The following is a 24,415-nucleotide window of genomic DNA, read 5'->3' on the forward strand; positions in this document are numbered from 1 at the left end:
CAACGAAGATAATTTGCTTAGTAATCTTGAGCCCTACTTTTTTACTTGCCTGAGTCAAACAAATGAGTGTCAGGATAGTGCCAGAAGTGAAAAATGATATTTTATAGAAATAACAGATCATAGACACCACAGTCCTTTGAGGGTAAGCTTTGTTCCCGTCTTGATCTATAATTTAATTTTCCTCCTCAGGAATGACAACTCTGTTAGACAACCTTAGCCAACGAAGGTGCCTGAGAATTCCACACCAGGCATTTGGGGTTTTCAGAAAATGAGTGGTTTTGATATAGCTGTAGATGAGCTATAATCACTAAGCTACCTTCCCAAAAAATTAAGTCTTGAACTTATTAATCAGTAAAACTATATGCAAATTAAACAAATCTCAACAGACATGTGGAAAAAAATGAAACAGTAAAAAAAGAGTAAGCCACTGATTGCCTTGATGAGTTTAAAACAGGCCATTAAAGCATGTATCTTGCAGTCCCAGACTCATACTGCACCTCTGCAGATATGGAGAACATGCCTGTTTCTACACTGCTAATGGCCCTCCAGAACTTTTTATCAGCATTGGACACTGCACATCAAAGCAACTTCCTAAACTCACAACTCTCCTAGACAATCAAGACGCAAAACTTTCAAAAAGTTTTCCTTGTTTTTCTCTTAACCAAGAATCGACATTAGCATTAAGGAAATAAGCAAGGGTGAATGTAGTAAAAGATCAGTTCCAAAGCATGTATGTCTGCCAATTAATCTTTTAGAGACATCTACCTATGCTACTTTTGTACTGTAATCACAACAGAAACAACTATTCTAACAAAAACATCCAAAGCGCTTCACTTACAGAAAAAGGAGATGCATTTTTGCCTCCAACAAGTAGTTTAGCTGTTTTTCCATCCGACTCTTCCTTTGAAATGTATTTTAAAACATGGCAATCTTGCACCTTAAGAAAAGAAAACTAGTGTTTATTTGAGTATAAGCAGATATGTATGCTTTGAGACCGTAGTAAAAGATTATCAAAATAAGTGAAACAAAGACACTCTCTGTTTTCATTTGTATCAATATGACAGGAGAGACAGCCTACAACTAGAGCAATGTGTTACATTTTTACGATAGGTGATATTTTTCCATTAATTAAAGGTTTATCTTAGAAAAGAAATATTTGTAAATTGCAAACTGTATTTTCATACATGCTCTACAAATTAAATAAACTTTCACAGTCATCTTTTGTCTGCAAGATCCGCAAAATTCCTATTGTATGCAGTGGCAGAGCATGCAATAAGACTCCCCATTTAAGTCTCCTGCTCCTTTGCCCTGTAAGCCTGATGTTTTTCACAGCACTGGCTCATCATATGGCAGGAACAGGACAGCTAGCAGCTTCATCACAGTAGTAGCTGCCAGAAAACATGAAGAAGCAGCTCCAGGGCTACAAAGGCCCAGAAACCAAGGTAAGATATTGTGAAACAAAGTGCCTGCAGGTGGCAAAATAAGCTTTATGTTGCCTCCCATCTTCCCTTACCTAGGTAATACTACACACAGTTCTGCAGCACTTGAATAGCTCAGGCAGAAAGCAGACTGCTCCTAGAAAGTTTGGGATATAACAGAGAACAGCCACGGTGTACTACACAGGACTGAAAGAAATCTTTCCTTTCTTTAGGGATTTCCTACTCTGAATAACTAATAACTTTGATTTTAGCCTGAAACTTCTGCTTAACAATCTGAATACAGTATAGGAGATGAAATTCACCTTAAGTAGTGTGACAGCATGTTTTTTTCCTGACTTGGTCCATATTGGCATCATTCCCAGTTTCACTGCAACAACACCGACTCTGACGGAATCTGTAGATCAAAACAGAAGACGGATGCAACTCAACACTTAATACCAGAAAAAGCCCATCTCATAACTTGCAAAGTTTCATTAACTCTGATCTTTCCTAAGGAGCTGTGAGAGAAAACATCACTGACTCCCTGTGAGTAGACCGAGAATAACCTGCTCACTGTTTTTAATCCCACTAGCAGTAAAGTTCTATCTGTTCCAGTTGTGTTTGATAGAACATACTACCTAGTTCTCCACTAAGATTAGAACAACCAATGCTTCAGACGTATTTTTTATAGAAAATGCAACACTCACGTAGAATATTACAGCCAAACTATTGAAAAGGTTATTGCAAGAGGCTCCTCCTAACCTTTGCATGTTTTTGTCACTGTAACCATAGCAAAGGCTACCTATCAAACTTGGCTTCTGACAGTTCGTGGCATGAAAAACAGCTTACTCAAGATTAGGAATAAATGCTTTAAAGTTTGAAAACTGCTCTTCCGGTTTCCATTGTCACACCTGAGGATCTTCTCATGGATTTGCACACTATCAGGTGGTTGTTTGCTGTCAAACGATGCAACACTTCTGCAGGCTCATAACTTTTATATTGTGGTCTAGTCCATAAGACTTTGGAATCGCTGAACAGAAGTGGGATGTATTATATCCTACACTTTTTCTTCAGACTCCAGCAATATTTACAAGAACATTTTCAAGTTCATTAGCTTTATTCCTAGGGAGACTTTTTTTATAAATTCTTAGATTATCATTTTGTTGCTTTGCAGCAGAGGGACTGACCAAGCGCTGATTCGGACTAAAACTGAAGGTCTTATAAGGTTCTTAACACCCTACAATGACTAAATGCTTTTTAGAGAACTAATGTAATACATTTACTTATTTACTAGGATATGTGTTGGATGACTGAGGCAAAAGCAAACAGTAGAATGTTTTACAAGACAGAAACCCAATATTACCAAATGCAACAACACAACAACAACTTCAGAATGAATCTGGTACTTCAAAAGACACACTTACTCACCTGGTTTCCACTCATTCAGTGGCCATGGCTCATCTTTCAGAGGGCACAGCTTGCTGGCTGTCTGAGCTTTGTATTCCTCTGCAGTTAACTTCTTGAGGAACTCGACATTCTCTTCGGAAAGATGCTCATGCCACCATGTTGCACTGTTAACATTCCTGACTACGAAGCCCAGCTGCCCCCTTTCCAGTGGTGGGAAAAGGTTTTAAGTATCTTATCAGTTCAAATGATGTGTCATAACATGTATGTTCACAATGCAATCCATGCTACATAATATAGTTCACAGCCATAAAGACCAAAATCATACTAGCAAGCTATTCAACGACTGTCACTCACCCTGGCCACCCTTGACCAACACCTAATTATCAGTCATGCTCTCATCTAACTTTTATAGTATTCTGAAATTTGCCAAAGGGGAGCAAGCAACAACAAATCAAACAATCACTCCTTCTATGATATAAAAAGCCAGATCTGTGAATGAAGAGATAGCAGTGGGTGTTATTTAGTTTAACTTCAGTAAGGCTTTCACCACAGTCTCCTATGGCATCCTTCTATCCAAGCTGGAAGTTATGACATGGACAGGTGGGCTATCAGATGGGGGAAAAAGTGTCTGGATCATCAGGCTGAAAAAGTCACAGTTAATGGTTTGCACTCTGCCAGTTACAAGTAGAGTTCTTCAAGAAATCTATTCAGGGACTTAGCCCATTTAATATCTTTAGCATTAATCTGTAAGAGGCACCGAGTTCACACTTAAGTCTGCAAATAAAACCGAAGGGAAGAGCTGATAATGCTCAACAGTGTTCCCTCTGCCAGTCAGATGGAAAAGCCAACAAGGAACCCAATGAAATTCATAAAGGAGGAACACAAAGTCCCATGCCTGGGATGAAACAACCTCTTGCAAGGGTACAGATCCTGACTTCAGGAGAGTAACTCCACAGCCAGGCAACGGGCCTGCGAGTCCTTGTGGGGCAAAAAGGTAAAAACGGAGCCAGGAGTCTTCTGGCAGCAATGAACACTAACAGCAGCCTTGGCTGTATCAACAGAAGCACACGATCAGCAATCAAGGGAAGCAGTTATCATCCTTTTTTCAGCACTTCAAATACACTGCTGCTCCAACACTAAATCCAGTTTTGGGTCCCCAGTACAACAGGGGTGTTTATAAATGAGCAAGTCCAGCAGTAGTACACAAACACAGGGTTTGGAGCACTTGCCCAACAAGGAGAATTGAGGTAATTTGGCTAATTTAGTCTGGAGAAGACGAGGCTTAGCGGTGACCTGACAGCGGCTTTCCAATACCAGTGAGAAGATTAGTGAGAAGACAGAGCCAGGTCATGTTTACCAAGGTGCATGCCAGGAGAATTGGTATAAACTGAAAAAGAGGGTTCTGATTTGACATAAGGAAAAAATTTTCAGCCTGAGCACAATCAAACACTGGAACAGGGGCTCAGAGAGACTGTGTAATCTCTGTCCTTGAAGGGTCTCAAGACCCAATGAGACAAATCCCTGAACAATCTCGTCTGAGCTCAGAGCTGGCCACACCGCGAGCAGGAGGCTATACCAGAAAGCTCTCAGCTTCCTTCCAGTCCCAACAAATCCCTGAATTTATATTCACTGCTAAACAGCTCACTGTACTGCCATAATTTTTGCGAGTGCTTAGAAAAGCTCGAATGCTCCTCAATCCTTTGCAAGCACAACAAAACACACAGTTAGCAAATGCACATGGCTGGCTCCAACAGCAGGCCAGGTGACTCAAAACACAGTAGGCCAAGTCACTCACCATAAAGCAAAGGTGCTTTGGTTGCATATACCTATGTTCTGCTATAACTCCCACACAGGCTAGGGCAATTACTAAGCACCATAGAATCATTAAGGTTGTGAAAGACCTCCAAGATCATCCAGTCCAACCATCAGCCCAACACCACCGTGCCTACTAAATCATGTCCCTACTAAATCTACTCCCATGGTGGAGTAGACTCCACCACTTCCCTGGGCAGCCTGTTCCCATGGCTGACCACTCTTTTAGTAAAGATTTTTTTCCTAATGTTCATTCTAAATCTCCCCTGGCACAACCTGAGGCCATTTCCTCTCATCTTATCACTTGTTACTTGGGAGAAGAGACCAATCACCACCTCACAGCAACCTCTTTTCAGGTAGTTGTGGTCTCCCTTCAGCCTCCTCTGTTTCAGGCTAAACAACCTCACTTCCCTCAGCCACTCCTCGGAAGACTTGTTCTCCAGACCCTTCACCAGCCTCGTTGCCCTTCTCTGCACACGCTCATGGCCTCAGTTCACCAGCAGGAACCCACGGCCCCACCACCGTTGCCCCTGCAAGCTTTCCAGGCGCTGCACCCAGAGTCCTCTCCTAAGAATGGAGACCAGAGGGGCGGCCAGGGGGCACACGGGGCGGACACAACGGGGTGGGGGTGGGGGAGGCGGACACGGAGAGGACAGAAGGGGGGACGGGGCTGCCACAGGGGCCAAGTCTCCCCCACCTCTGCTTTCCCCGCCCTCGTCCCTCCCAGCCCCCCCACTACCTGCCGCCCGGAGCCGCTGCCGCCGCCGTCGCCCAGAGCGGCCTCCCTGTAGCTGCCGCCCGCAGGCGGCCCCAGAGCCGGCCTAGCAGCCCCGAGCCCGCCATGCGCCGCTACCCGCAGGGCCGCCCGGTCCGGCGCGGAAACTCTTCCGTGCTGCCTCGGCACGAGGGTTCCGGCCCGCGCTCCCTGCGGGTGTAGGGGGAACCTGAAGGGGCTACAGGAAAGCTGGGGAGGGATTGTTTACAAAGGCTTGTAGTGAAAGGTCTAGGGTGAATGGCTATAAACTGGAGAGTTTATAGACTAGACATTAGGAAGAATTTCTTCACTATGAGAGTGGCGAGGCACTGGCACAGGTTGTCAGGGAAGCTGTGGCTGCCCCACCCCTGGAGGTGTTCGAGGCCAGGTTGGATGGGGCCTTGGGCAGCCTGGTCTAGTGGGAGGTGTCCCTGCCCATCAGAGAGGGGTTGGAACTGGATGATCTTTAAGGTCCCTTTCAACTCAAATTGTTCTGTGGTTCTATGATCTGTTCCCACCCCCCATGCAGTAAGCAGGGACACCTTGTACTGGATCAGGTTGCTCAGAGCCCCTTTCAACCTGACCTTGAACGTTTCCAGGGATGGGGCATCTACCACCCCTCTGGGCTACCTGTTCAGTGTTTCACCACCCTCAGCACAATAAATTTCTTCCTAATACCTAGTCTAAACCTCTCCTCTTTTAGTTTAAAACCATTACCCCTTGTCCTGTTGCTGCTACAGGCCCTGCTGAAAAGTTTTTCCCTATCATTCTTATACGCACCTTTAAGTACTGGAAGGCCACAATAAAGTCTCCCTGGAGTCCTCCCTTCTCCGAGATGAACAACCCCAACTCTCTCAGCCTCTCTTCATACGGGAGGTGTTCCAGGCCTTTGATCATTTTTGCCCCCTCCTCTGGACCCACTCCAACAAGTCCATCTCTTTCCTGTGCTGAGGGCTACAGAGTACTGTACACAGTACTCCAGGTGGGGTCTCACCACAGCATAGTTTAAGGGCAGAATCACCTCCCTTGCCCAGCTGGCCACGCTTCTTTCAATGCAGCCCAGGATACAGCCCAGGATAGTTGGCTCTCTGGGCTGCAAGCGCATGGTGCCGGCTCATGGCCAGCTTCTCACCCACCAGGACCCGCAGCCATGGTCGTGTGCCAGCCTCCTTTCACACAGATGGCCTTAGCTGCTTCCCAAATGTGCCCATGGAACAGTTTATTCCCCTTGTCCCCCAGGCAAAGGCACCTGCCCCATGGCACTGCCTGAGGTTTGACCCGGGCCCTGGCTAGCAGCCTTTTGGGTTGCTCTGTGCTTGGGGGCAAGTGCTGCCATGACTGTGTCACCCATGCCCATAGAGGTTCTTTGATGGGGGGCGGGGGGAAGACCTCACCCAGGGGGGTGATGGCAGAGGACATGCAGGAATAGCCATGGGCACCCTTTCCCCCACAGCCACACTAGCTCTGTTATCACTCCTGTGTCTCCGTGCTGGCTGTGAACCAGTAAAATCCAACAAATAAGTGTCCATATGGGAAGTGGCTGGTGGCAGGTGAAGTTGCAGGTAAGCACTTGGAGAACAAGTCTTATGAGGAGTGGCTGAGGGTACTGGGGTTGTTTAGCCTAGAGAATAGGAGGCTGCGGGGAGACCTTACCACTGTCTACAACTCCCTGAAAGGAGGTTGTATTAAGGTGGGCGTTGATCTCTTCTCCTAAGTAACAAGTGATAGCATGAGAGGAAATGGCCTCAAGTTGTGCCAGGGGAGGTCCAGACTGGGTATCAGGAAAAATTTCTTCACCAAAAGGTTTACCAGACAGTGGAACAGGCTGCAGGGAAGTGGTTGAGTCACCATCCCTGGAGATATTGAAAAGACAGGTAAATGAGGTGCTCAGGTATATGGTTTAGTAGTGAGCAGGTACGGTTGGTCTCGATGATCTCAAAGGTCTTTTCCAACCCAATGATTCTATGATTCACCATGTAGGCACATGGGAGCTGCAGGACCCTTGCATAGGTTCAAAACCTTCCCCTCCCCCACCCCCGCTGGTGTCAAGTAGATGCTTGGGGGGCATTGGGCAGAAGCATCTCTGCTTTATCAAATCACTATAGTTTGCAGGGTTCAGCACCTTCAGGTGCTCCTTGCAAGTGGTTAGGCCACATAAGGGTGTGAGGGCTATGTTTGGGGCAAGTATTATATTTAATGTTGTAATCAGAGGTGTTACTGGTAAAGTTAAAACAGGTGGACCAGGGAGAAGATTTATGGGCAGCCTGGTGCAGGACTGGTACCTCTACCTCTCTGACTTCAGTGAGATCTGGCTTCTGTCTGTGTACAGAATTAATTCACCCCTTTTTTTTCTGAGCAGAGCATCAGCACAGCTGAGAGCGCAGTAGGTAGGATAGTGAATTGAAGACTCCCTTTCATTTTCAATATTGTTTTAAAGATACATGACCATTCAGTGTGGCCAGGCGAAGTTCATCATTGCTTCTCCTCTTTACCCTACCATTTTCTTCCCCACTGTGGTATATGTGTGAGTGTGTTGCACTTGAGGCTTGTGGCCACCTAACCAGATCCAAGAGAGGCTGTAGGCACCCCAGAGTGGGTAACAGCAGGCAGAATTTTGGCATTCACACCCAAAATACTGACCCAGAAGATTTGCAACAGCTTGCAGTCACATACTTCTGTATTTTCTCTGAGGCAAATAGCGTGTTCCATAAATAAAGGGAAAAAATGTTCTGAGAAATGTAACCATATCCTAGTAGTCCTCCAGCTCATCCTTCCCATTCAAAAAAATATGTGAGCATAAATCTGCCTATGTTGCATGCCTGAAACACCTACTTAGGAGCAAAGGCAGTTTGTCTAGTTCCTCTTTCACTTTGGAGAGGTTGGAGGTAAGTTCAGATTTATATGGCAGGTGTGACTACAAAACCTGTAACCCCAAGTGAGAAAGGTCAATCTGAATTACCACTTCGGTTCTTTCTGGGCATAAACCGTATCCTGTTAGAGGGGCTCGAGAGCCAATCTGAATGAGGAAGCAGTATAACTTATCAGCAAAGATCTTACTGCAATACAATAATGAGTCTCACTAATCCATGTATCGTTCTATCATAATATTTGGTGTGTGAGTAAACCCAAGGGATGTAGTTGAGTGTTGCAGACCTGCAGGGTTCTGTCTTACAAACCGGTTCAGAGCAGGGGCTTTCCACCTGTGCATTTTGGAATATCGTCTCTGCAATCTGCAGCAAGCCTTCACTTAAACCACTGTTCTTCATCACACTCAGCAGGACTCTAGCAGATCAAACTGTAAACCTTTTAGCTATCATCAGTTGTGTACTTTAGATATTTGGAGACTAAGACATGTTTCAAAGTGATATTATAATTTCATTTTCAATTTATACCTGCAGACTCTTTTATCAAGTGCTACAGAACACTATACTGTTTATCATGGTGAGAACTTACACAGGTAGGTTTTACCTTAGGCTAAATAGCAATTAGCAGTGTATTAGTGCTTTGGTGTCATAGGCTTAAGAACTATTATACGAATATTAATGTATTTTGGGCTAATAGGGATCATGAACATCTTTGACTATTCTGGGTCTTTTGGGTTTTTGAATTGGATTTAAGAGACAGTGAAAAGGAAGGCAGGATTGCAGTATGCAGAGAAGATATATTAGATCATCAGTTACCTCAAAAGGACAAGACATAATTTATTTTAAAGAGGTTTTCAGAATTTAAAATGATCCATCAAAAGGCAGTAGAAGTTTTAATCTGCATTAAAAAATCTACAAGAAAAATTGATGGCGGTTCTGCCTAAAGGCAGAATGACCTCGCTAAAACCCTAAGTAGATAAAACAGGAGAAAAAAATACCATTTCAGAAAAATATTCATATACTTAATTGCATTACTCTGCACAAAGTCCATACTATCTTATTGCACTGAATAACTTGTAGTAATGAAAATAACATTCAAAGCCTCATTAGAAAGCCTTTACCATAGGGCTAGTTTTGTCCTCTGTGCATTTGCTTACACCAGATCACCACACTAATACATATTTGGTCTACATACTGGAATCTATATAGATTGAAGGAGACTTCCAATTGATTTTTCAGTACTGTGGAGGTGTCTTTTCAAATACCTTGAGGCCTGCTACAGAATTGCTGATTTATATTACCACTGATAATAATTTGTTTTTAAACAGACAATGTTTATAGTCTGGATTGTGTGAAGCAAACAGAAAGATCTGCAGCAACTGTGATTCTCTTGAGACCACCTACACACATGAAAATGACTGATAATTTATATAGCTCAGCATACAACCATTGAACAACCACATGTTGATCTCCGAATTTTATGTGATGCTACATTATAGAAGCACCTTTTAACACCTCTGCTAATGAAAAGCTGTAGCTGCCCAATTCCAGGTAACCATAACCACTTCAAAAATTGGTTTAGCCTAAGATCATATATATCAGAAGAACAATTTCTCTGATTCCATTTTTTTCTTGCTGAAAGCTTTTTTTTCATTGTCCTTCAGTCTGGCAAATAATAAAGACAAGGCTTACCCCTTCCTCAGCTGCTCATTACACCCCTAAATCCATTCCCAGTGTAAAGTAATACTCTTTAAGTGGTGAGAGCACCATCATGCCTCTGAGGATTTCCAATCATTATTCAAATATTAAAGTAACCCTGTACCATTATAACATATTTATGAATACATGGCAGTGACCTTCATTTTACAGGTGAGAATCTGAGGTACAGAAAAGTTAAGCTTGCCCAAGATTACAAAATAAGATAGTGGAGGGGAAAAGAACACGTATTCATTGACTTTTCAGTTGTACTTTAACAGCTAGAAGATGCTCCCTCTGAGAATGGGGAAGGAAAGAAAAAAAAGAGAGGAAATGGCAATAAGAAACTAGAGATGTTGCAGATAAGAATTCAGATATGCTGACAGAGTGGTGTAGGAGATATACGGGAAGATCACAGTAGCTTCCAGCTGAAATACATCCATAGAGGGAGGGATGTTCAGCCTGCTGCAGTAAGCTCTCAAATGAACAGTCAGCCATCAAATGGAAATGTGGATTTGAGATCTATCAGTAGGGACATCTTCAGACAATTTATACCTATGACCAAGTAATACTGTCTGCTGTTCAATATCTGATTAGCTGAAGGAATCTTTACTAGCAAGTGTGAATGATTGTGCTGCAGGATATAGATGGAGCAGAACTGAATGTGCTGGGAAGACAGCCCCATGCATAGGGCTATCCCATGGCTGTCCCCATGGCTATCCCATTGCCTTCATTTTATGGTACAAATTCATCAATCAAAGCTGATCCCATGGAATTTACTTCCAAAGGTGAGCCGGGGGCTAGAGTTATACATTGACTGCAAACTCATTTAAAAATATTTCATTCTAAAACCAAAAACCCTGGCTCAGAGGTGAGATTTTTCCAAAATACTCCACACTGGCCCAAAACAGCTTCTTCTGGAACTAGCAACAGGAATATTTTCAATTTAGTGGAAGCAAAACTTGTCTAAAGCTGTGGCCTTTGGAACATCCTAAACAAATTAATTCTAGTCAATTTTTATCCTTAATTTCTAACAAGTCACATCTTTCACTGTTGTCTTTCAGCAAATGAAGAAACCAACATTCAAACACCAAGAATAACAATGATCTAATTTCTTTATTTATACACATAAATATTTTAATTGCAGTATCAATCCACTGCCAATCTGTTCTTGTGTGTTTTCTGTTAAAAAAAAAAAAAGTGACTTGAATATTCTTTTGGTACAAATCCAGATTTTCTATCACACACAAGTGATCTCTGTGTGCATAGACTTAGAAATCACTGGTTGCCAGAAAATCAGGCCACGAAAAATTTCTCTTGGAAAATGTGTCACGCAAAGTTGGATATTTGGTGTGATACTAAAAAAATACAAATGAAATATAAGAATTCCCAAACATAAAAGATTATAAATTTGGGTAACCAAAACACAACCCATTTGAAAGCCAGCTAGATCATTTTGATTAAGCAGGCATATTTTAAGATATGCAATCCTGATGGATCATGCTCTCCAAGCTGGATCTGTTTACAGCTATGATCTGAACCTTCATAACAGCTGGATTTTGGAAAATTGCTACTCAGGCCATAGACTGAGTAGGCATATTTGGGTGCCCATGTTATAAGCTGCTTACATTAGAACATGCCCATGCTTCAGGCCAGGTATCTCTTGAAACACTTTCTTACCCTTTTCTTGGAATGTGGAAGTTGAAAGCAGGCAGCCTTGTGGCAGAGAAAGAAATAAAGAAAACAACTGCAAAACTGTGTTGTTTTTATTTTAAACATGCAAAATACACTTCATGCATCTGCCATTTTCAAAAATCTCTCAGATTCATAGCAGATTAAACCAAAGACATTTTGTCTATCGACTCTCAATAAATATTTCAAAATGCTTTACAGTGTAAAGATAAGAAATTTAGCAAAATTTCAACAAACCTGTATAAAAAACAGATACAGATAACTTTTTATTTCAAGGCGACATGCTGTAAAGAGTTCACTTTTTTTTTTCCTGGATATTTTTTTTCTCATAAAAAGTTTCCAACAATACAACCGTGTAACAGATTTAAGCCTTTAGGCTACACATGCAAGAAAAATGGTTATTTTAGTTAAAAATCACCAAAACGTGCTATTTTTTTGTTTCATTTTTAAGTACAGTAGTTGTAGACAGTAGCATTTTTCTTTTTAATTTTGTAAAAGAGTGCAGGCAGGTTCATGGAGCTAGTGTCCTGGAAGACTCGTACTCTGACACACATTTTGGTTTTATCCCTTTGCCATTGTAATAGTCCACGACTTGGTTGGGAACTTCAGCCAAAACGCTTTTTGCTAGAGCAGCTGGGGATGCCTGCAGGAAATGGTAGAAAACATAAGTGTTAACTTGTCTCTCTGCTAGAAGTGCCTCTGCTAGAGGCATTGGTGCCACGAGATCAAGGTGGGAAGCATGGTACAGAAATGGAAGGCAAAAAAGTCTCCAAGTGAGTGGCACCATTGCTGGAAACTCATGTTGTGAGTCAGTTTGGGCTTGTAGCTGTAGCTGCCTGAAAATATACACAATCAAAAGCGTTCTGCATGCTTTTCAGGTCTGCTTGGACTATTTTAAGATCAGGGTAACTGAACTTCCCTGCACTCTGCAAGAGAACCATAACACAATGAATAAGGCTGCAAAGACTTCATTTGTCAGTACTAAGTCAGGAACCCCGCAGAACTTCAAGATGAACATGAATGGACATCACTGTAAAAGGGAGGCCTTCACCACCCTTCAGGATCTGACATGGTGTGTTAATGGCCGGGGAATTTTTTAATTCAATATTTTGTTTTCACTGGAATTTAACCATGGTCATGAGAAAGCGTCAATCCTAGGCTTTGTGGAGGCTTTAAAGCACTTCCTGCAACATATAAATGGTGGATGTCAATGAGACTGAAGAACTGATGACCCTGAAATGTAGAGGTGGATAGAGAGAAGCCACTGTGGCTTTTGCCACAGGCAGAGAAGAGGGTACCCCTCAGTGCAATGAGAAACCATACACTCCATTGATAACATACAGTTGCTGCCTCAAATGCAGACAATGCTTCATTTTAAATAGTGGGGTGTATATAATATGGGCCACCGTTACCTGCATGCACAGCGGCAATTTTCCTCAGCCCTTGTATTCAGCAGTGACAGAATGGGCTCCTGTTCTCCCACATGGCTGAATCGCACCCTCCTGCCCCGTGTTTTTGATTTGCTTTTTTCGTAAGTATTTGGGTACAGCTGATTCCACCCCACTCTGGAGCCAGCTTTTCTGACCACATTCCCTTTGAGTCACCACAAAAATGAAGTAAAAATGCAAATGCTTAAACTTCAGTTTGAGATGTTTAATTGAACGTGTCTGTCTCTAGATGGAGCATACATGGATCTCACATTGCAGCTCAGTTGATGCAGGAGAACTCCTCAGCTGGTGGCTGGGTCACATTTCTTCTGCACACCAAGTACTTTTTCCCACACTAATGAACACCTCCCTCCTTGCTGCCTGTAATATTTTCAGCCAGGTTTCAAAACTATCATGTCACAAAGTATTTGCATTGACAGTTTATTGCCCTACTTTATTTCATGGGATTGGATCCTTATCCTTCCAGGCTTACATAGGATGTAAATGGTAAACTATTCATAGGCAAGCTAATCCAGGAGTGCAGAAAGCCCCTGGGACATTATAAATTCCAGTATCAGATGTTACAGTACTACAAATACAAACCCAATGCTAGCAAAACTAGAAACAAAACCATTTTTTGTGTTTTGATATTTTGAGTCACATGTGTGATTAATAATAAATAAAATTCCCTACTGAGAGATTTAAACCAAAATATTTGTGCAGGAAAAAAACACTGGAATATTTCTGCATGAACAAACAAGCAAAGTGGAGGCCATACTTTGAGCAGCAACTGTTCTCAGGTGTTACACGGTAACAGAACCCATTTATTTTAATCCTTCAAAATGAAATATGTGGTTTTCCACCACTGCCCTGTTTTCACTAAAATCAGCAGAAAATATCCCTTAGAGTCAGGCAAATGGCTGATTACTGTGTTGCTACTGAGAATTACTGTTTTTTAAACTCCTTCCCAGTGTGCCAAAGCTGTATATACCTTAGCCTGTCTCTGTGCCATCTCATAAGAAATGCAACCCTACATAAAGGATAAAAACAGGGAGTGGAGGACAAGTACTGATGATGTCTGTTGGTCCTGGGGCTCTTTCTAGGGAGCATCTCAAAACCAGTCAGGGGTGACTTCCTGTCTGGTGCTTCAGGCCACCTGCACCTTATGTACTTTTGTGGTGGCAAAGCACTTTCACTTCTAGAGCAGATAGTGCAAAACAGAATTTGTATAAGTAAGAATCAGACCCAGTAACTTTTGAGCTAAAAAATAGCCCCAGTTCAGCAATGCTGTGTAAGGGTTACCTGTGCTGAGTTTTTAACACAGATGGTATGTTAATGTTCCACTGTAATATTTATGCACTGTTAAGCTGCTATGTTTGAAAAGCATCCTAGCAATAAACATTTCAAGATGAATAGTTTTCAACTGATGGCTAATACACAACAATCAGATCAGCCAGCAGCATGAAAATAATCCCCTATGATGATAATTGGGGTATATTACAAATGACTGTTGATTCAGTTCTATAGCTTCACCATGCTTAATCTTTAATTACAGTGCATACTGCAAAACATTGCACCTTGCAGGAGTTAAGAGCTGTGCTTTCCACATTAATTTGTGATATATATGTTATTGAGTCACTGTTGTTGGCCTTTATGATTAAATGCAATGCAGAATGGAATACAATCAACCTGTAGCATTAGATTCGTGCACAGTAGATATATCATGCATACTAAAAGCAGAGAAGTTCAGCTCTTAAATTATGACCGTGAACAGATTGGGACAAATTTTCTTAACTACATTTCATTGACTGTAAGCATCAGTGTCCTACAGTTTCAGGTGAAGGATACTCAGATTGCTGGGGTGGTGATAATTGTAGAGAGGAGACATTCACTTGGGTTCAGGGAAAATATTTTCCCCTTGTTTGTTTTGTTCCCCTGTAGTGAATTGCACATCAGCCACTATAAAATAGGACATTTTTTTAAACAGTAATGGTTACCTTGACTTTACCAAGCCTACAGTTATTGTTATTATATTAAGAGCTTCAAAAATGCTTCTTAAATAGACAGTAAACAAGGTAAGATGCTTTACTGAAGTACTCCTGATACACTACATCATGTAGGAGATTAAACTCCTGCAATAAAGCTTTCTGTCTACATTGGGTCTTGAGTCAGTAAAACGTTGAGTGGGTCTAAGGTTTTAGGTATGTGAATAATTGTAAGTAATTAAAATTTGTTAAATGTCCTGTATGAGCGCCATGCAGGATCTGAACATTTTCTGAAGTCAAACTTATAAAATAAAAGGGATTCACTCTATAGGTTATTTTTACAGTTCCCTTCTCCCTCCTTTCAATTTTCTCATGGGGGAGATTTTGGAGAGATTATTTTTGATCTCCTTGGACGGATACGACATTTTGAGTTCCAGAACGATCTGAGAATTAAGTAATGAAAAAAATATTGTTTGAGTTGACTCCAAATGAATTTTGGTTTACTGTTCCAGCAAAACAAAATAATTGGTCACAAATAATATTTTCTTCCCTCCTTCTTTCAGTAGTAGAGGTAATACAGTTCTAGGCATAAATACATGATTTATCAGAAAACCCTATAAATAACTTAATATGTAGTCTTCTAAAAAGATCCCTTTACTTTTTTTCTACTTAATAGTTAAACAACTTAAATATCAAAACTAAATACAAGGTACATTGACAAAAATGATGTGTTTTTTACCAAATACGTCTTTTGCTTCAAGGTGTCAAATGTAATTTGCTGATTTATGGAAGTTGTTGTGTTTGACCAGAACTGATCTGACAAAAATCTCCCAAATGCATTAAATCTGCATTACTCTGTGGGGAAAAATAAGTTTGAATCAAAACATCACACTCATTTCTCCCATGAAAAATTATTTCACTAGCTGATGCAAAAGACATAGTCTTTGGTTTATGCTGAAGATAAGTAAGCAAGATAGCTGTGAATGTCACTTTGCTCAGAGAGAGTGATTACTTGGGATATGGCAATAAAGAAATTAATCCAGAAGTGGCTATTGTTATGGGCACTCATCCATTACACTGACATTTGGTGAAATGCTGAAAAACCACAACAAAGACTAAATATCAAGTTGCATAAGTTGTATTGACTTTTCTGATATTGCAAATGTATTATCTATATCTATATCATCTCAGCTACCGAGGGAAAGGGGGAGAAAACTATCACTATTTAACAAATTAGCAAGGTTGCAATCATCTCCCAGTACTGGGGAAGTTAATCTCAAACAACTAAAAATAATACATGCTTGGCATTTGACCCATGCCAGCAATTAAAATCACACATAGACTCATTCATAAGTTAACACAAGAGGCACAATATATTCAGTGCCCAGAACTGCAACTGTCAGCATTAATCTATTCAGTCAAGGATGATTTCAACTTTGTTATAAAATCACGAAACTAAAAATAACAAATGCAGCTGGCTTTGCCAGTTCCTTGCAGAAACATGTTTTGAACTAATTGAAAGTAGGTCTAGCACCAGCCCATAAATAACTTGTCTCTTGACACTTTTACAATAGACTACGGTGTGGCACTACACACTTGTGATTATCTGATGAAGGAAAACCATGGGCTATGAGTGGGGTATGCTTATTCTTTGTTCCGGCAGATAGGTGACTGAGTGGCACTGTCAACATTGTATTTACAATTCAGTGGCAAATCTACAGCCATTTAGTATGGTGTCACAAAGCACAAAGTGAGTTTTATTTCCTAAGAAGATCCATTCTTTACCTAATTGCAGAGGGAAAAGAGGAGCAAGTCTGTTTCTCTTACTCCTCAGCAGAGTTTGTGAAAGAAAGAAGTGCATCTAGATCTAAAGCAAATCTAGCAGAATTTTATTTTGAATATAGAAAAAACATCAACTCCTGAGAAGAGAAAACCAAATGAAGGTATTTTGGAAGTTCCAGAAAGTATCAAAAAGTAAAAAGCTCCCTGTGGTAACAAAAATTCTAGAAAACTGAAGAAATGTAAGCACCGCAAACCCATCTGCAGACCAAAGCCAACCCAGATTTGAAAACTCTGTGCGACAAATGCAGATCTAAGGGTCACTAGTATATGAGAGCAGATTGGAAAGGGCAATCTTATGAAGAGAATGAGTCAGTTATGCTGTGGGGTAAAGAAATCAAATACTGAGGATATCCTTCCTAGACACTGGGGTGAGCAATAGAACAGTCTGGAAATGCACTTAAATATAACAGATGAAGTGAGGGGAAGGGAAAGAAAGATAGAAAAAGCAAGAAAAGTATGTCATCAGTCTTGCAGAGGAACACAATGGCCATTTCATACCACCATATGGGGGAAAAGGGCCCTGAAAAACCTGGCTGTGTGGGAAAGCTCTTTCTGTGGGTGAACACTGTCTCTCCTCAGCTGCTGAAAAGGTTCCTGGGAGAGATGCTGCAAGCTAGGGCAGGCGACTGAGGAGAAAAGCACTTGGCCAAGGGATTATTTCATATTTGGTAATTTAATGCTGGATATATCCCTTCCTCTCCTACAGAGTATCTCCTAAACCACGCTTAGCTAAGACAGGAACAGCTGGCTGAGCAGACAGGGAGGCTCTTAGGAACACCACTTTGATCTTGTACAGAATCTGGGGAATGGGTTTGGAGGCAACCAGGATGCTCTGGGTGAATAGCTCAGTATTTGAGAACCTAGAGACCTAAATTTCAAGGAGCAGCCTCCCGGAGAACACTGTGGGTGTTCACAGCCATTTCAACTGCCTGTGGAAATGAAGGGATGGAAAGAGTACAGTAGTACAGTAGAAACCGTTCCTAATAGAACAGATGCAAAGAGACACCAGGAAAAACAAGTCAGGGAGGGCAAACAAAATAAAATCAAGGAGAAAGTGGAGGTACCACAAGAAGCACATGGATTTTGCCCCATTCCTTCCTCCCCCTTCCACCACTCCCCCTTCCCACATCTCATTCTATATTCAATTTTTCTGCATTCCTGACACAATAATGCCGTAGACTTATTAAAGACTTCATGCCCATCCAAATTTCAGCCCAGTCCTAGGGACAATCAGTATATGTTGTATACATTCACCCTTTTACAGAAAGGATGGAAAAATCAGCTTACATGTTTGAAGTTCCTAAATGGCACAAACTGGACGATGTCTCGAAGCACAGGCTCGCCTTTGGGAGACCTCAGGATCCCATCATCACCATCCAGCATCTGCATATCACTAAAATCAGCATTCCCCACCCCGACGATGATGACTGACATGGGAAGGTGAGAGGCATGGACAATGGCCTCTCTGGTGTCAGCCATGTCTGTGATGACGCCATCCGTCAGAATTAGCAAGATGAAATATTGCTGAAGTAGTTGGAGAAGAAGTGAAAAATTATATTATTAGCTGATCTTCCAAAGCTGCTTACCCTTTTCCAGGTTTTCTGTAAGTGTTTCTGGTAACTGTCACTCATGTACTTTTTAAAATATTATGGAAAAGAGCCTTTATAATTGTCCTGGTTTCATCTAGGATAGAGTTAATTTTCTTCCTAGTAGCTGGTATAGAGTTGTGTTCTGGATTCAGGAACAGAATAGTGTTGATAATGCACTGATGTTTTAGTTGTTGCTAAGCAGTCAAGGATTTTTCACCTTCTTATACTGGCCTGCCAATGCGAAGGCAGGAGTTGCACAAGAAGCTGGGAGGGGACACCTCCAGGACAGCTGATCCAAACTGGCCAGAGGGATATTCCATACTATGAGACATCATTCTCAGTATATAAACTTGGAGGAAGCCAGCAGGGGGAACTGCAGCTTGGGAACTAGGTGGGCATTGGTCAGCAGGTGATGAGCAATTGTTTTGTATATTCTGTTATCATTATAATTATTATTTTCTTACTTTTGTGTCCTATTAAGTTGTTCTTACCTCAACCCATGAATTTTACCATTCTGTGGGGGAGTGAGTGAATGGCTATATAACTGTTTTAGCTGCTTGCTGGGTTAAACTAAAATAATAGTGACTCAAAGGTTAAGTGCATTTCCCATACAAACCTCTTCTGCTACTAATTTCTCCTTCTCTGGAGTTCAGCTCTAGCTCAGAAGCTGAAGGGACCTAAGGGACGCACAGTGTAAAAAAAGGAGTTTTGAGCTGCTAGGACTGGGAGAGTGAGGGCTTTGGCTGGGAAGCTGCAATAGTCCTGAGATCCTCACTAGCCCTATTTTCCACCTGCTGCTGCACAATCGCTTCTTCTGGCAGTTTCCGATTACATTTTTTTCCCCTTAGGGTACCAGTGGGAGGCAGGGAGGAATGGGTATTGAGGCGTTACAAGCATGTAGCAGAGCTGTCAAGGAGGTTATGACAGCACTTTGCAGAGCAGCTTTGCTAACAGGCAAGTGGGATGGGTGCAGCCATCTGCAAACTCGGGGGTGACCCACTGGTGTCTGTGAGACCAGCAGCACACCATGGCAGGCCTGCTGCATTCTGCAGAGTAATGAGGTCTCTGAGGAGAGCGAGGGCATGTGCAGGGAGGAATATGTTTATTTTCAAACACTTCAAACAGACCCTGAGGAGAGCTTTTTTTCATTCTCTAAAAGAGACCAAGCAATTTTGAATGCTTGTCATTTCTTTCTCAAAACTCCAAAGCCCTGTGAACTGGGATCATAAGCTATGACATCTTCACTCGGTAAGAGACAGAAGGGACTCTCATGTGGACCTTTTATGAATTACTAGGCAGCTGGAATCATTTAACAAACAGGCATTAACAGAAAAAAAAACCCCAAGTCATAAAATTTGGTCACTCTGCGCGAGTAATGCCAACACACAAATCATCATTAGTTTATGTATACACGTCTATATAAACTCATATAGAGTTCTGTTCATCACCTCCTGCCATGAAGAAAGCAAAACATGCAGAGAGAAAACTTTATCTTGAAGACTCATGCTATAAAATAATTTGGGTTTTGAACTGGAAGAGGGGGAAACTTAAGTTTAGCAGAATGAAGTAACTTCTTCAATATGATGCACTGTTTCAGAAGCAGCACTGGGAACAGAGTGAGCCACTTCAGGATTAAGTGGATATGGAAATTCAAACATAGCAATTCCCCATTATAGAACTGGGACCCTAAATAGTATCGAGATCCTGGAAATAACAACAGAGTGACAATCACCAGCCCAGACCAACGGACAAAAATGTTTGGGAATTGCTGTCTTAGTAGGTCTTGTAAAAAGGCTGAGCACATGAAGAAAGCTTAGAGAAGGCTTGAGGCTTGGTGATGAGACACATGCCAATGTTCAGCTCTGTTCTGTTCCTATACATAGGCATTTTCCTTGCTGCTGTACAGAAGTTCTCTGTTACATCCTTGATTCCCATAGCACTGCTCTTGTTGATGTTTCAGACCTACTCACTCCCATAATTTCTCCAATTCTCTCACTATACTTTACTCTCGTTCTGTCTGGGAGACAGGAGAAAAATAAGCCTAATCCATTAAAAAAATGTACATTTAAAACACTATCTATGCTTAAGCCTTTCGGCCCAAGAATCTGTCATGGGGTTTGTATCAGATATAGGCAGACTCATCTCCTGATTTCTAAAAGGCACATAATGCTCCATGTCAGTAACAGCAAATTGAAAATTATCACTACATTTTCAAAGGAAGGGTTATAAAAATCCCCTAGTTGAACAACAAAGTTTTAGTACAGCCTCTGCAAGATACTTGAAATTGTGTAGTCTCTGTAGGGAATAATTTGAGCTCATCTCCTTGTATGTCAAACCTTTTAGGGCTTGGCCCCTAAACTAGTGGTGCCATTTATGCTTCCATAATGAAGAACTGGGTGTATTAGAGCAAAATGGCTCTAAAAGCAGGAGGGTAGAGTTTAAATCTGTAACAATTGTTGGTTGCCTCCTGTGAAGGCAGCTAGTGAAAACTCTGAAGGTATAACTCACATACAACACAAACCCTGTTCTGATGGCCTGCAAGGGATCCATCATAAAACAAGAAAAAAGCCAAACACAGCATTATGCCCTTACCGAGGCCTCCTTGGTGTTGGTCTCCTCAGATGCTGATTTTGCCACCTTCTGGATGATGGGAGCAATGTTTGTGGGCCCATAGAGCTGCAGCTTGGGAAGGCAGCTCTGATAAGCCTCCACAACACCCTGTATTCCTGTCACAGAAAGCCACACAAAAGGCAAATAAATGTGGAGCACAGCAGCAATATCATGCTTCTTTGAAATATAAATAAAAGGCAGGTTCTTAATGCATAAATTCAGAATACCACATGATTAGCAAGGACTAACAGCTTCAGATAATTTCCCAGAAGCTGTCTCTAGTTGCCTTGAATCCAGTTTGTAATATATAATTCATTATACCACGCTGATTCTTCCCAGCAGTTTTTAATTTCTGTTTTCCAGGGATCAGCTTGCAGTGCAATAGCTTCCATCCCTCTCAGTTCAAGGTGTAAGCGATCACTTTCTGATCACCAGCTAAGATTTATGCTAGAAGGGTCGACACAAATTAAAAACACTTCAGCCTCAGGTAAATATTTATTTGTTTATCATGGTAGTTACCAGCAGATTTGCCCTTTGTTCTTACAACCTAGATCTGTCACAGAGTTCAAACAGCTTGTCGAACACCTGAATCCCCTGTGCTACGAAAATAATTTTTCAAGGTCAATTTGCATAATTGCTCACAGGTTGAATTTGACTATGACCAAAAGCTGTGAAATCTTGGAAGAAACAGCAGGATGACCTGCAGTCTACAGAAAAATGAGCTTTAGTCAAGAAGTTTTGATGGAGAACTAGCCAGTTTTGGCTTTTTAATTTTGGGATATATAACTAGACCAGGGAAAACAGACTTCTGCTGACACACTTGACAGATCACAGAATGGAAATTGGTGTTTTCAATCATTGAGAAGAAGGATTTCTTGAAGTGATGCATGTCAGCCTCTGCATTCAGAACTCCCAGCTTACCAGACCTAAAGGATTAGAGGTCTAAAGTTGGAAAGAAAGTGATAGACTGAAGAGCTTTGTAAAGGATGCTGGAGAATTAAATGACTACTCTTAAGATCCTGAGCCAGTTTCAGTCTGCGTTGAGACCAGCTCACTCATGAGATTTTATTCAACCATGTTTACACAATATATGGGTGCAGACCCATTAGTATCAAATCACTGGGAGTTATAATTACTTTACAACGATACAACTGAACCTCCTATAAAAAAATGGTGGAGAACGCAGTCTTCTTTCTTTACAGATAATTACAAAGATATTTTTCCATTGCAGCACACACAGACACAAGAACAAGCTCCAATTATAGCTATGATTAACTAAAACGCAATGTTACAAAATTTCCCTTGGTAATTCCAGTGAGTAATTTACATAGTGCAAACCTGACCTTTTGACAACTCCTAAGTTTAAACCTGCTAAGGATTTCATTACATATACTTACTGATCTTGCATGAAGGCCTCATAAATCTTCCCTAAGATGATGACAAGATACACTATGGCTTTTCTCTTACGCATTAAAATAGTATGAGATAAACCTCACTCCTTGCATTCCACACAGATTTAGTGTGGTTCATCAGAAAGCTGCTTTCATTTTAGAAAGAAACATGTTCTGGAAACATAATTTCTTGTTTGCTATCTCAGATTAATATATTTTAGAAATAGTTACTGTCCTTGTACATCCAAAATCCAACAGGTCATGTAAGTAGCTTACTTTGTAGCTTACTTTTCTTGGACTCCTTTATTTTAGGGAAAGCCAATGTACATTTTTGTTCACAATTTGTCTTTACATTTTTAATTGGAATCCACTTTCAATACCTCTGATGATATACAGCATATTCTTAAATATACATATGGGTTTAAGATGCACGTAAAATGCATGCATGTGTAGAAACATTAATTCAGATTAGAGGTTGTCACTTACTTTCTTCCTCAGACAATAAAGACTAAGTGTAAGATGATAAATATACTAAACAAAAAATATATGAAATATAAGGCTATAAATACTAAAATTTTCTACAGTGAGAATGGCAATACATGAGGAAAGGTGAGGACCTCTATGTTTTGTGTATTCCAGTGATGTTCATATCCTAACACAGTCTTTATGCAATGTAGAATGATGCTTCACACTATATTGTGCCAGCTCGTAGCTTCCACAAAGAAATGGATTTCATTCCCCAAATGCAAATCAGGCACACATTTTTTATATTGGATCCAAACCTCTGGTTTTTTGGTTTAAAGCAAGATACTCTATAGCAATCTGCCTTAGTATTCCAGCAAGTATGCTAAATATTACAAGGTAAAATAATGTGGTCTCTTTATCTCCCTCCCATTCTTAGAATCATAGAACAACCAGGTTGGAAGAGACCCACCGGATCATCGAGTCCAACCATTCTTGCATCCTCTCTTCACATGACATGCTGGTCTTACTGCTCACTGTGCCACCTCATACAGTGAAAGCATCTAGAAAGCATCACAGAACAACTGGCAATAGGAACTAATCAAGCATCCATAGCAGGCAAGTGATGAGCAAGACGCAGCAGATTATTAAACAACACATTTTCTGATCTGACTCCTTTTCTTGTTTTCATCCAGATGGGTATTATTTTAAATGGTGTCATTTAGGACAATGAAGTGCTTTCTATAACTCATAGATGCATGTGTGAATGCTGCAAATTTCTTCCTTGGCCTTCTTTTGTGCTGCAACTATCTTTTTAGGTATTCTTATTGCTAAAACTCCTTTCAGGTGATGGGTTAACTTATTTGATAAATATGCCTTATGCGAAGAACCAAATAAAGATTAAATGCATAACCAATATTAAGTGACATAAGCCAAGGCAAAGCTCAGAGAGCAGCTCCTTCCTTTTTAAAAACTTTTTATCATTTCCATTGTTACATTTTATTTTGCATACATAGTACAGACTGGATAGTAAGTTCTACTTGCAGAGGATTTGTCTTTTCAACCTCTGACCTGCTTCTGGCACCATATAGATGTGACAGCCTCTTCAAGTAGTAGTCAATCAATACAAATCATTATATAACAAAGTCAATGTGTTAAAAGAATGAGCCTCGGAGTCCAAAGAAACAGCAAAGGAGGGGCATAATAAAGTATTCATTGCATGGACTGCTAGGGCTTTTTTCTGAGGTATGCAGAATGTCACAAATGTCTTGCATTTAGACTGGGAAACAAAGCTATATTTGAATATTATGTGCATAAATATGTTATCACCTTATGCAGGCCATTGTTAAATGAAAAGTTTTAAACATATCAGGCCGTATGTAGATACCATCTGTGTTCAGAAGTAGGAAAGGTAACATATTTTAAAATATGATGATCCAAACATAATTTTGAGGTCTGTTTTGCTTC

The 24,415-nt window shown here is 41.0% G+C and overlaps 2 protein-coding genes across 3 annotated transcripts in view; both read right to left on the reverse strand.

The window, feature by feature from the left end:
* Positions 1-5,514, reverse strand: part of MRPL3 (mitochondrial ribosomal protein L3) — a 29,143-nt gene extending 23,629 nt beyond the window's left edge. Inside the window, exons 1-4 of the mRNA XM_069860017.1 lie at positions 5,377-5,514; positions 2,847-3,025; positions 1,742-1,833; positions 839-937 (exon numbers count right to left, since the gene is read on the reverse strand). Of these exons, the coding sequence (XP_069716118.1) occupies positions 839-937; positions 1,742-1,833; positions 2,847-3,025; positions 5,377-5,480 (474 nt within the window). The 5' untranslated portion in view covers positions 5,481-5,514. The remainder of the gene's footprint in view (positions 1-838; positions 938-1,741; positions 1,834-2,846; positions 3,026-5,376) is intronic.
* A 5,869-nt stretch (positions 5,515-11,383) lies between these two features.
* CPNE4 (copine 4) overlaps positions 11,384-24,415 on the reverse strand; it is a 224,005-nt gene continuing 210,973 nt past the window's right edge. For both annotated transcript variants that reach the window (XM_069860027.1, XM_069860026.1), the window contains exons 14-16: positions 21,078-21,211; positions 18,184-18,420; positions 11,384-12,285 (exon numbers count right to left, since the gene is read on the reverse strand). In XM_069860027.1, the coding sequence (XP_069716128.1) occupies positions 12,154-12,285; positions 18,184-18,420; positions 21,078-21,211 (503 nt within the window). In that variant the 3' untranslated portion in view covers positions 11,384-12,153. The remainder of the gene's footprint in view (positions 12,286-18,183; positions 18,421-21,077; positions 21,212-24,415) is intronic.

The sequence above is a fragment of the Phaenicophaeus curvirostris genome, chromosome 6, assembly GCF_032191515.1.
Source record: "Phaenicophaeus curvirostris isolate KB17595 chromosome 6, BPBGC_Pcur_1.0, whole genome shotgun sequence".
Taxonomy (NCBI): domain Eukaryota; kingdom Metazoa; phylum Chordata; class Aves; order Cuculiformes; family Cuculidae; genus Phaenicophaeus; species Phaenicophaeus curvirostris.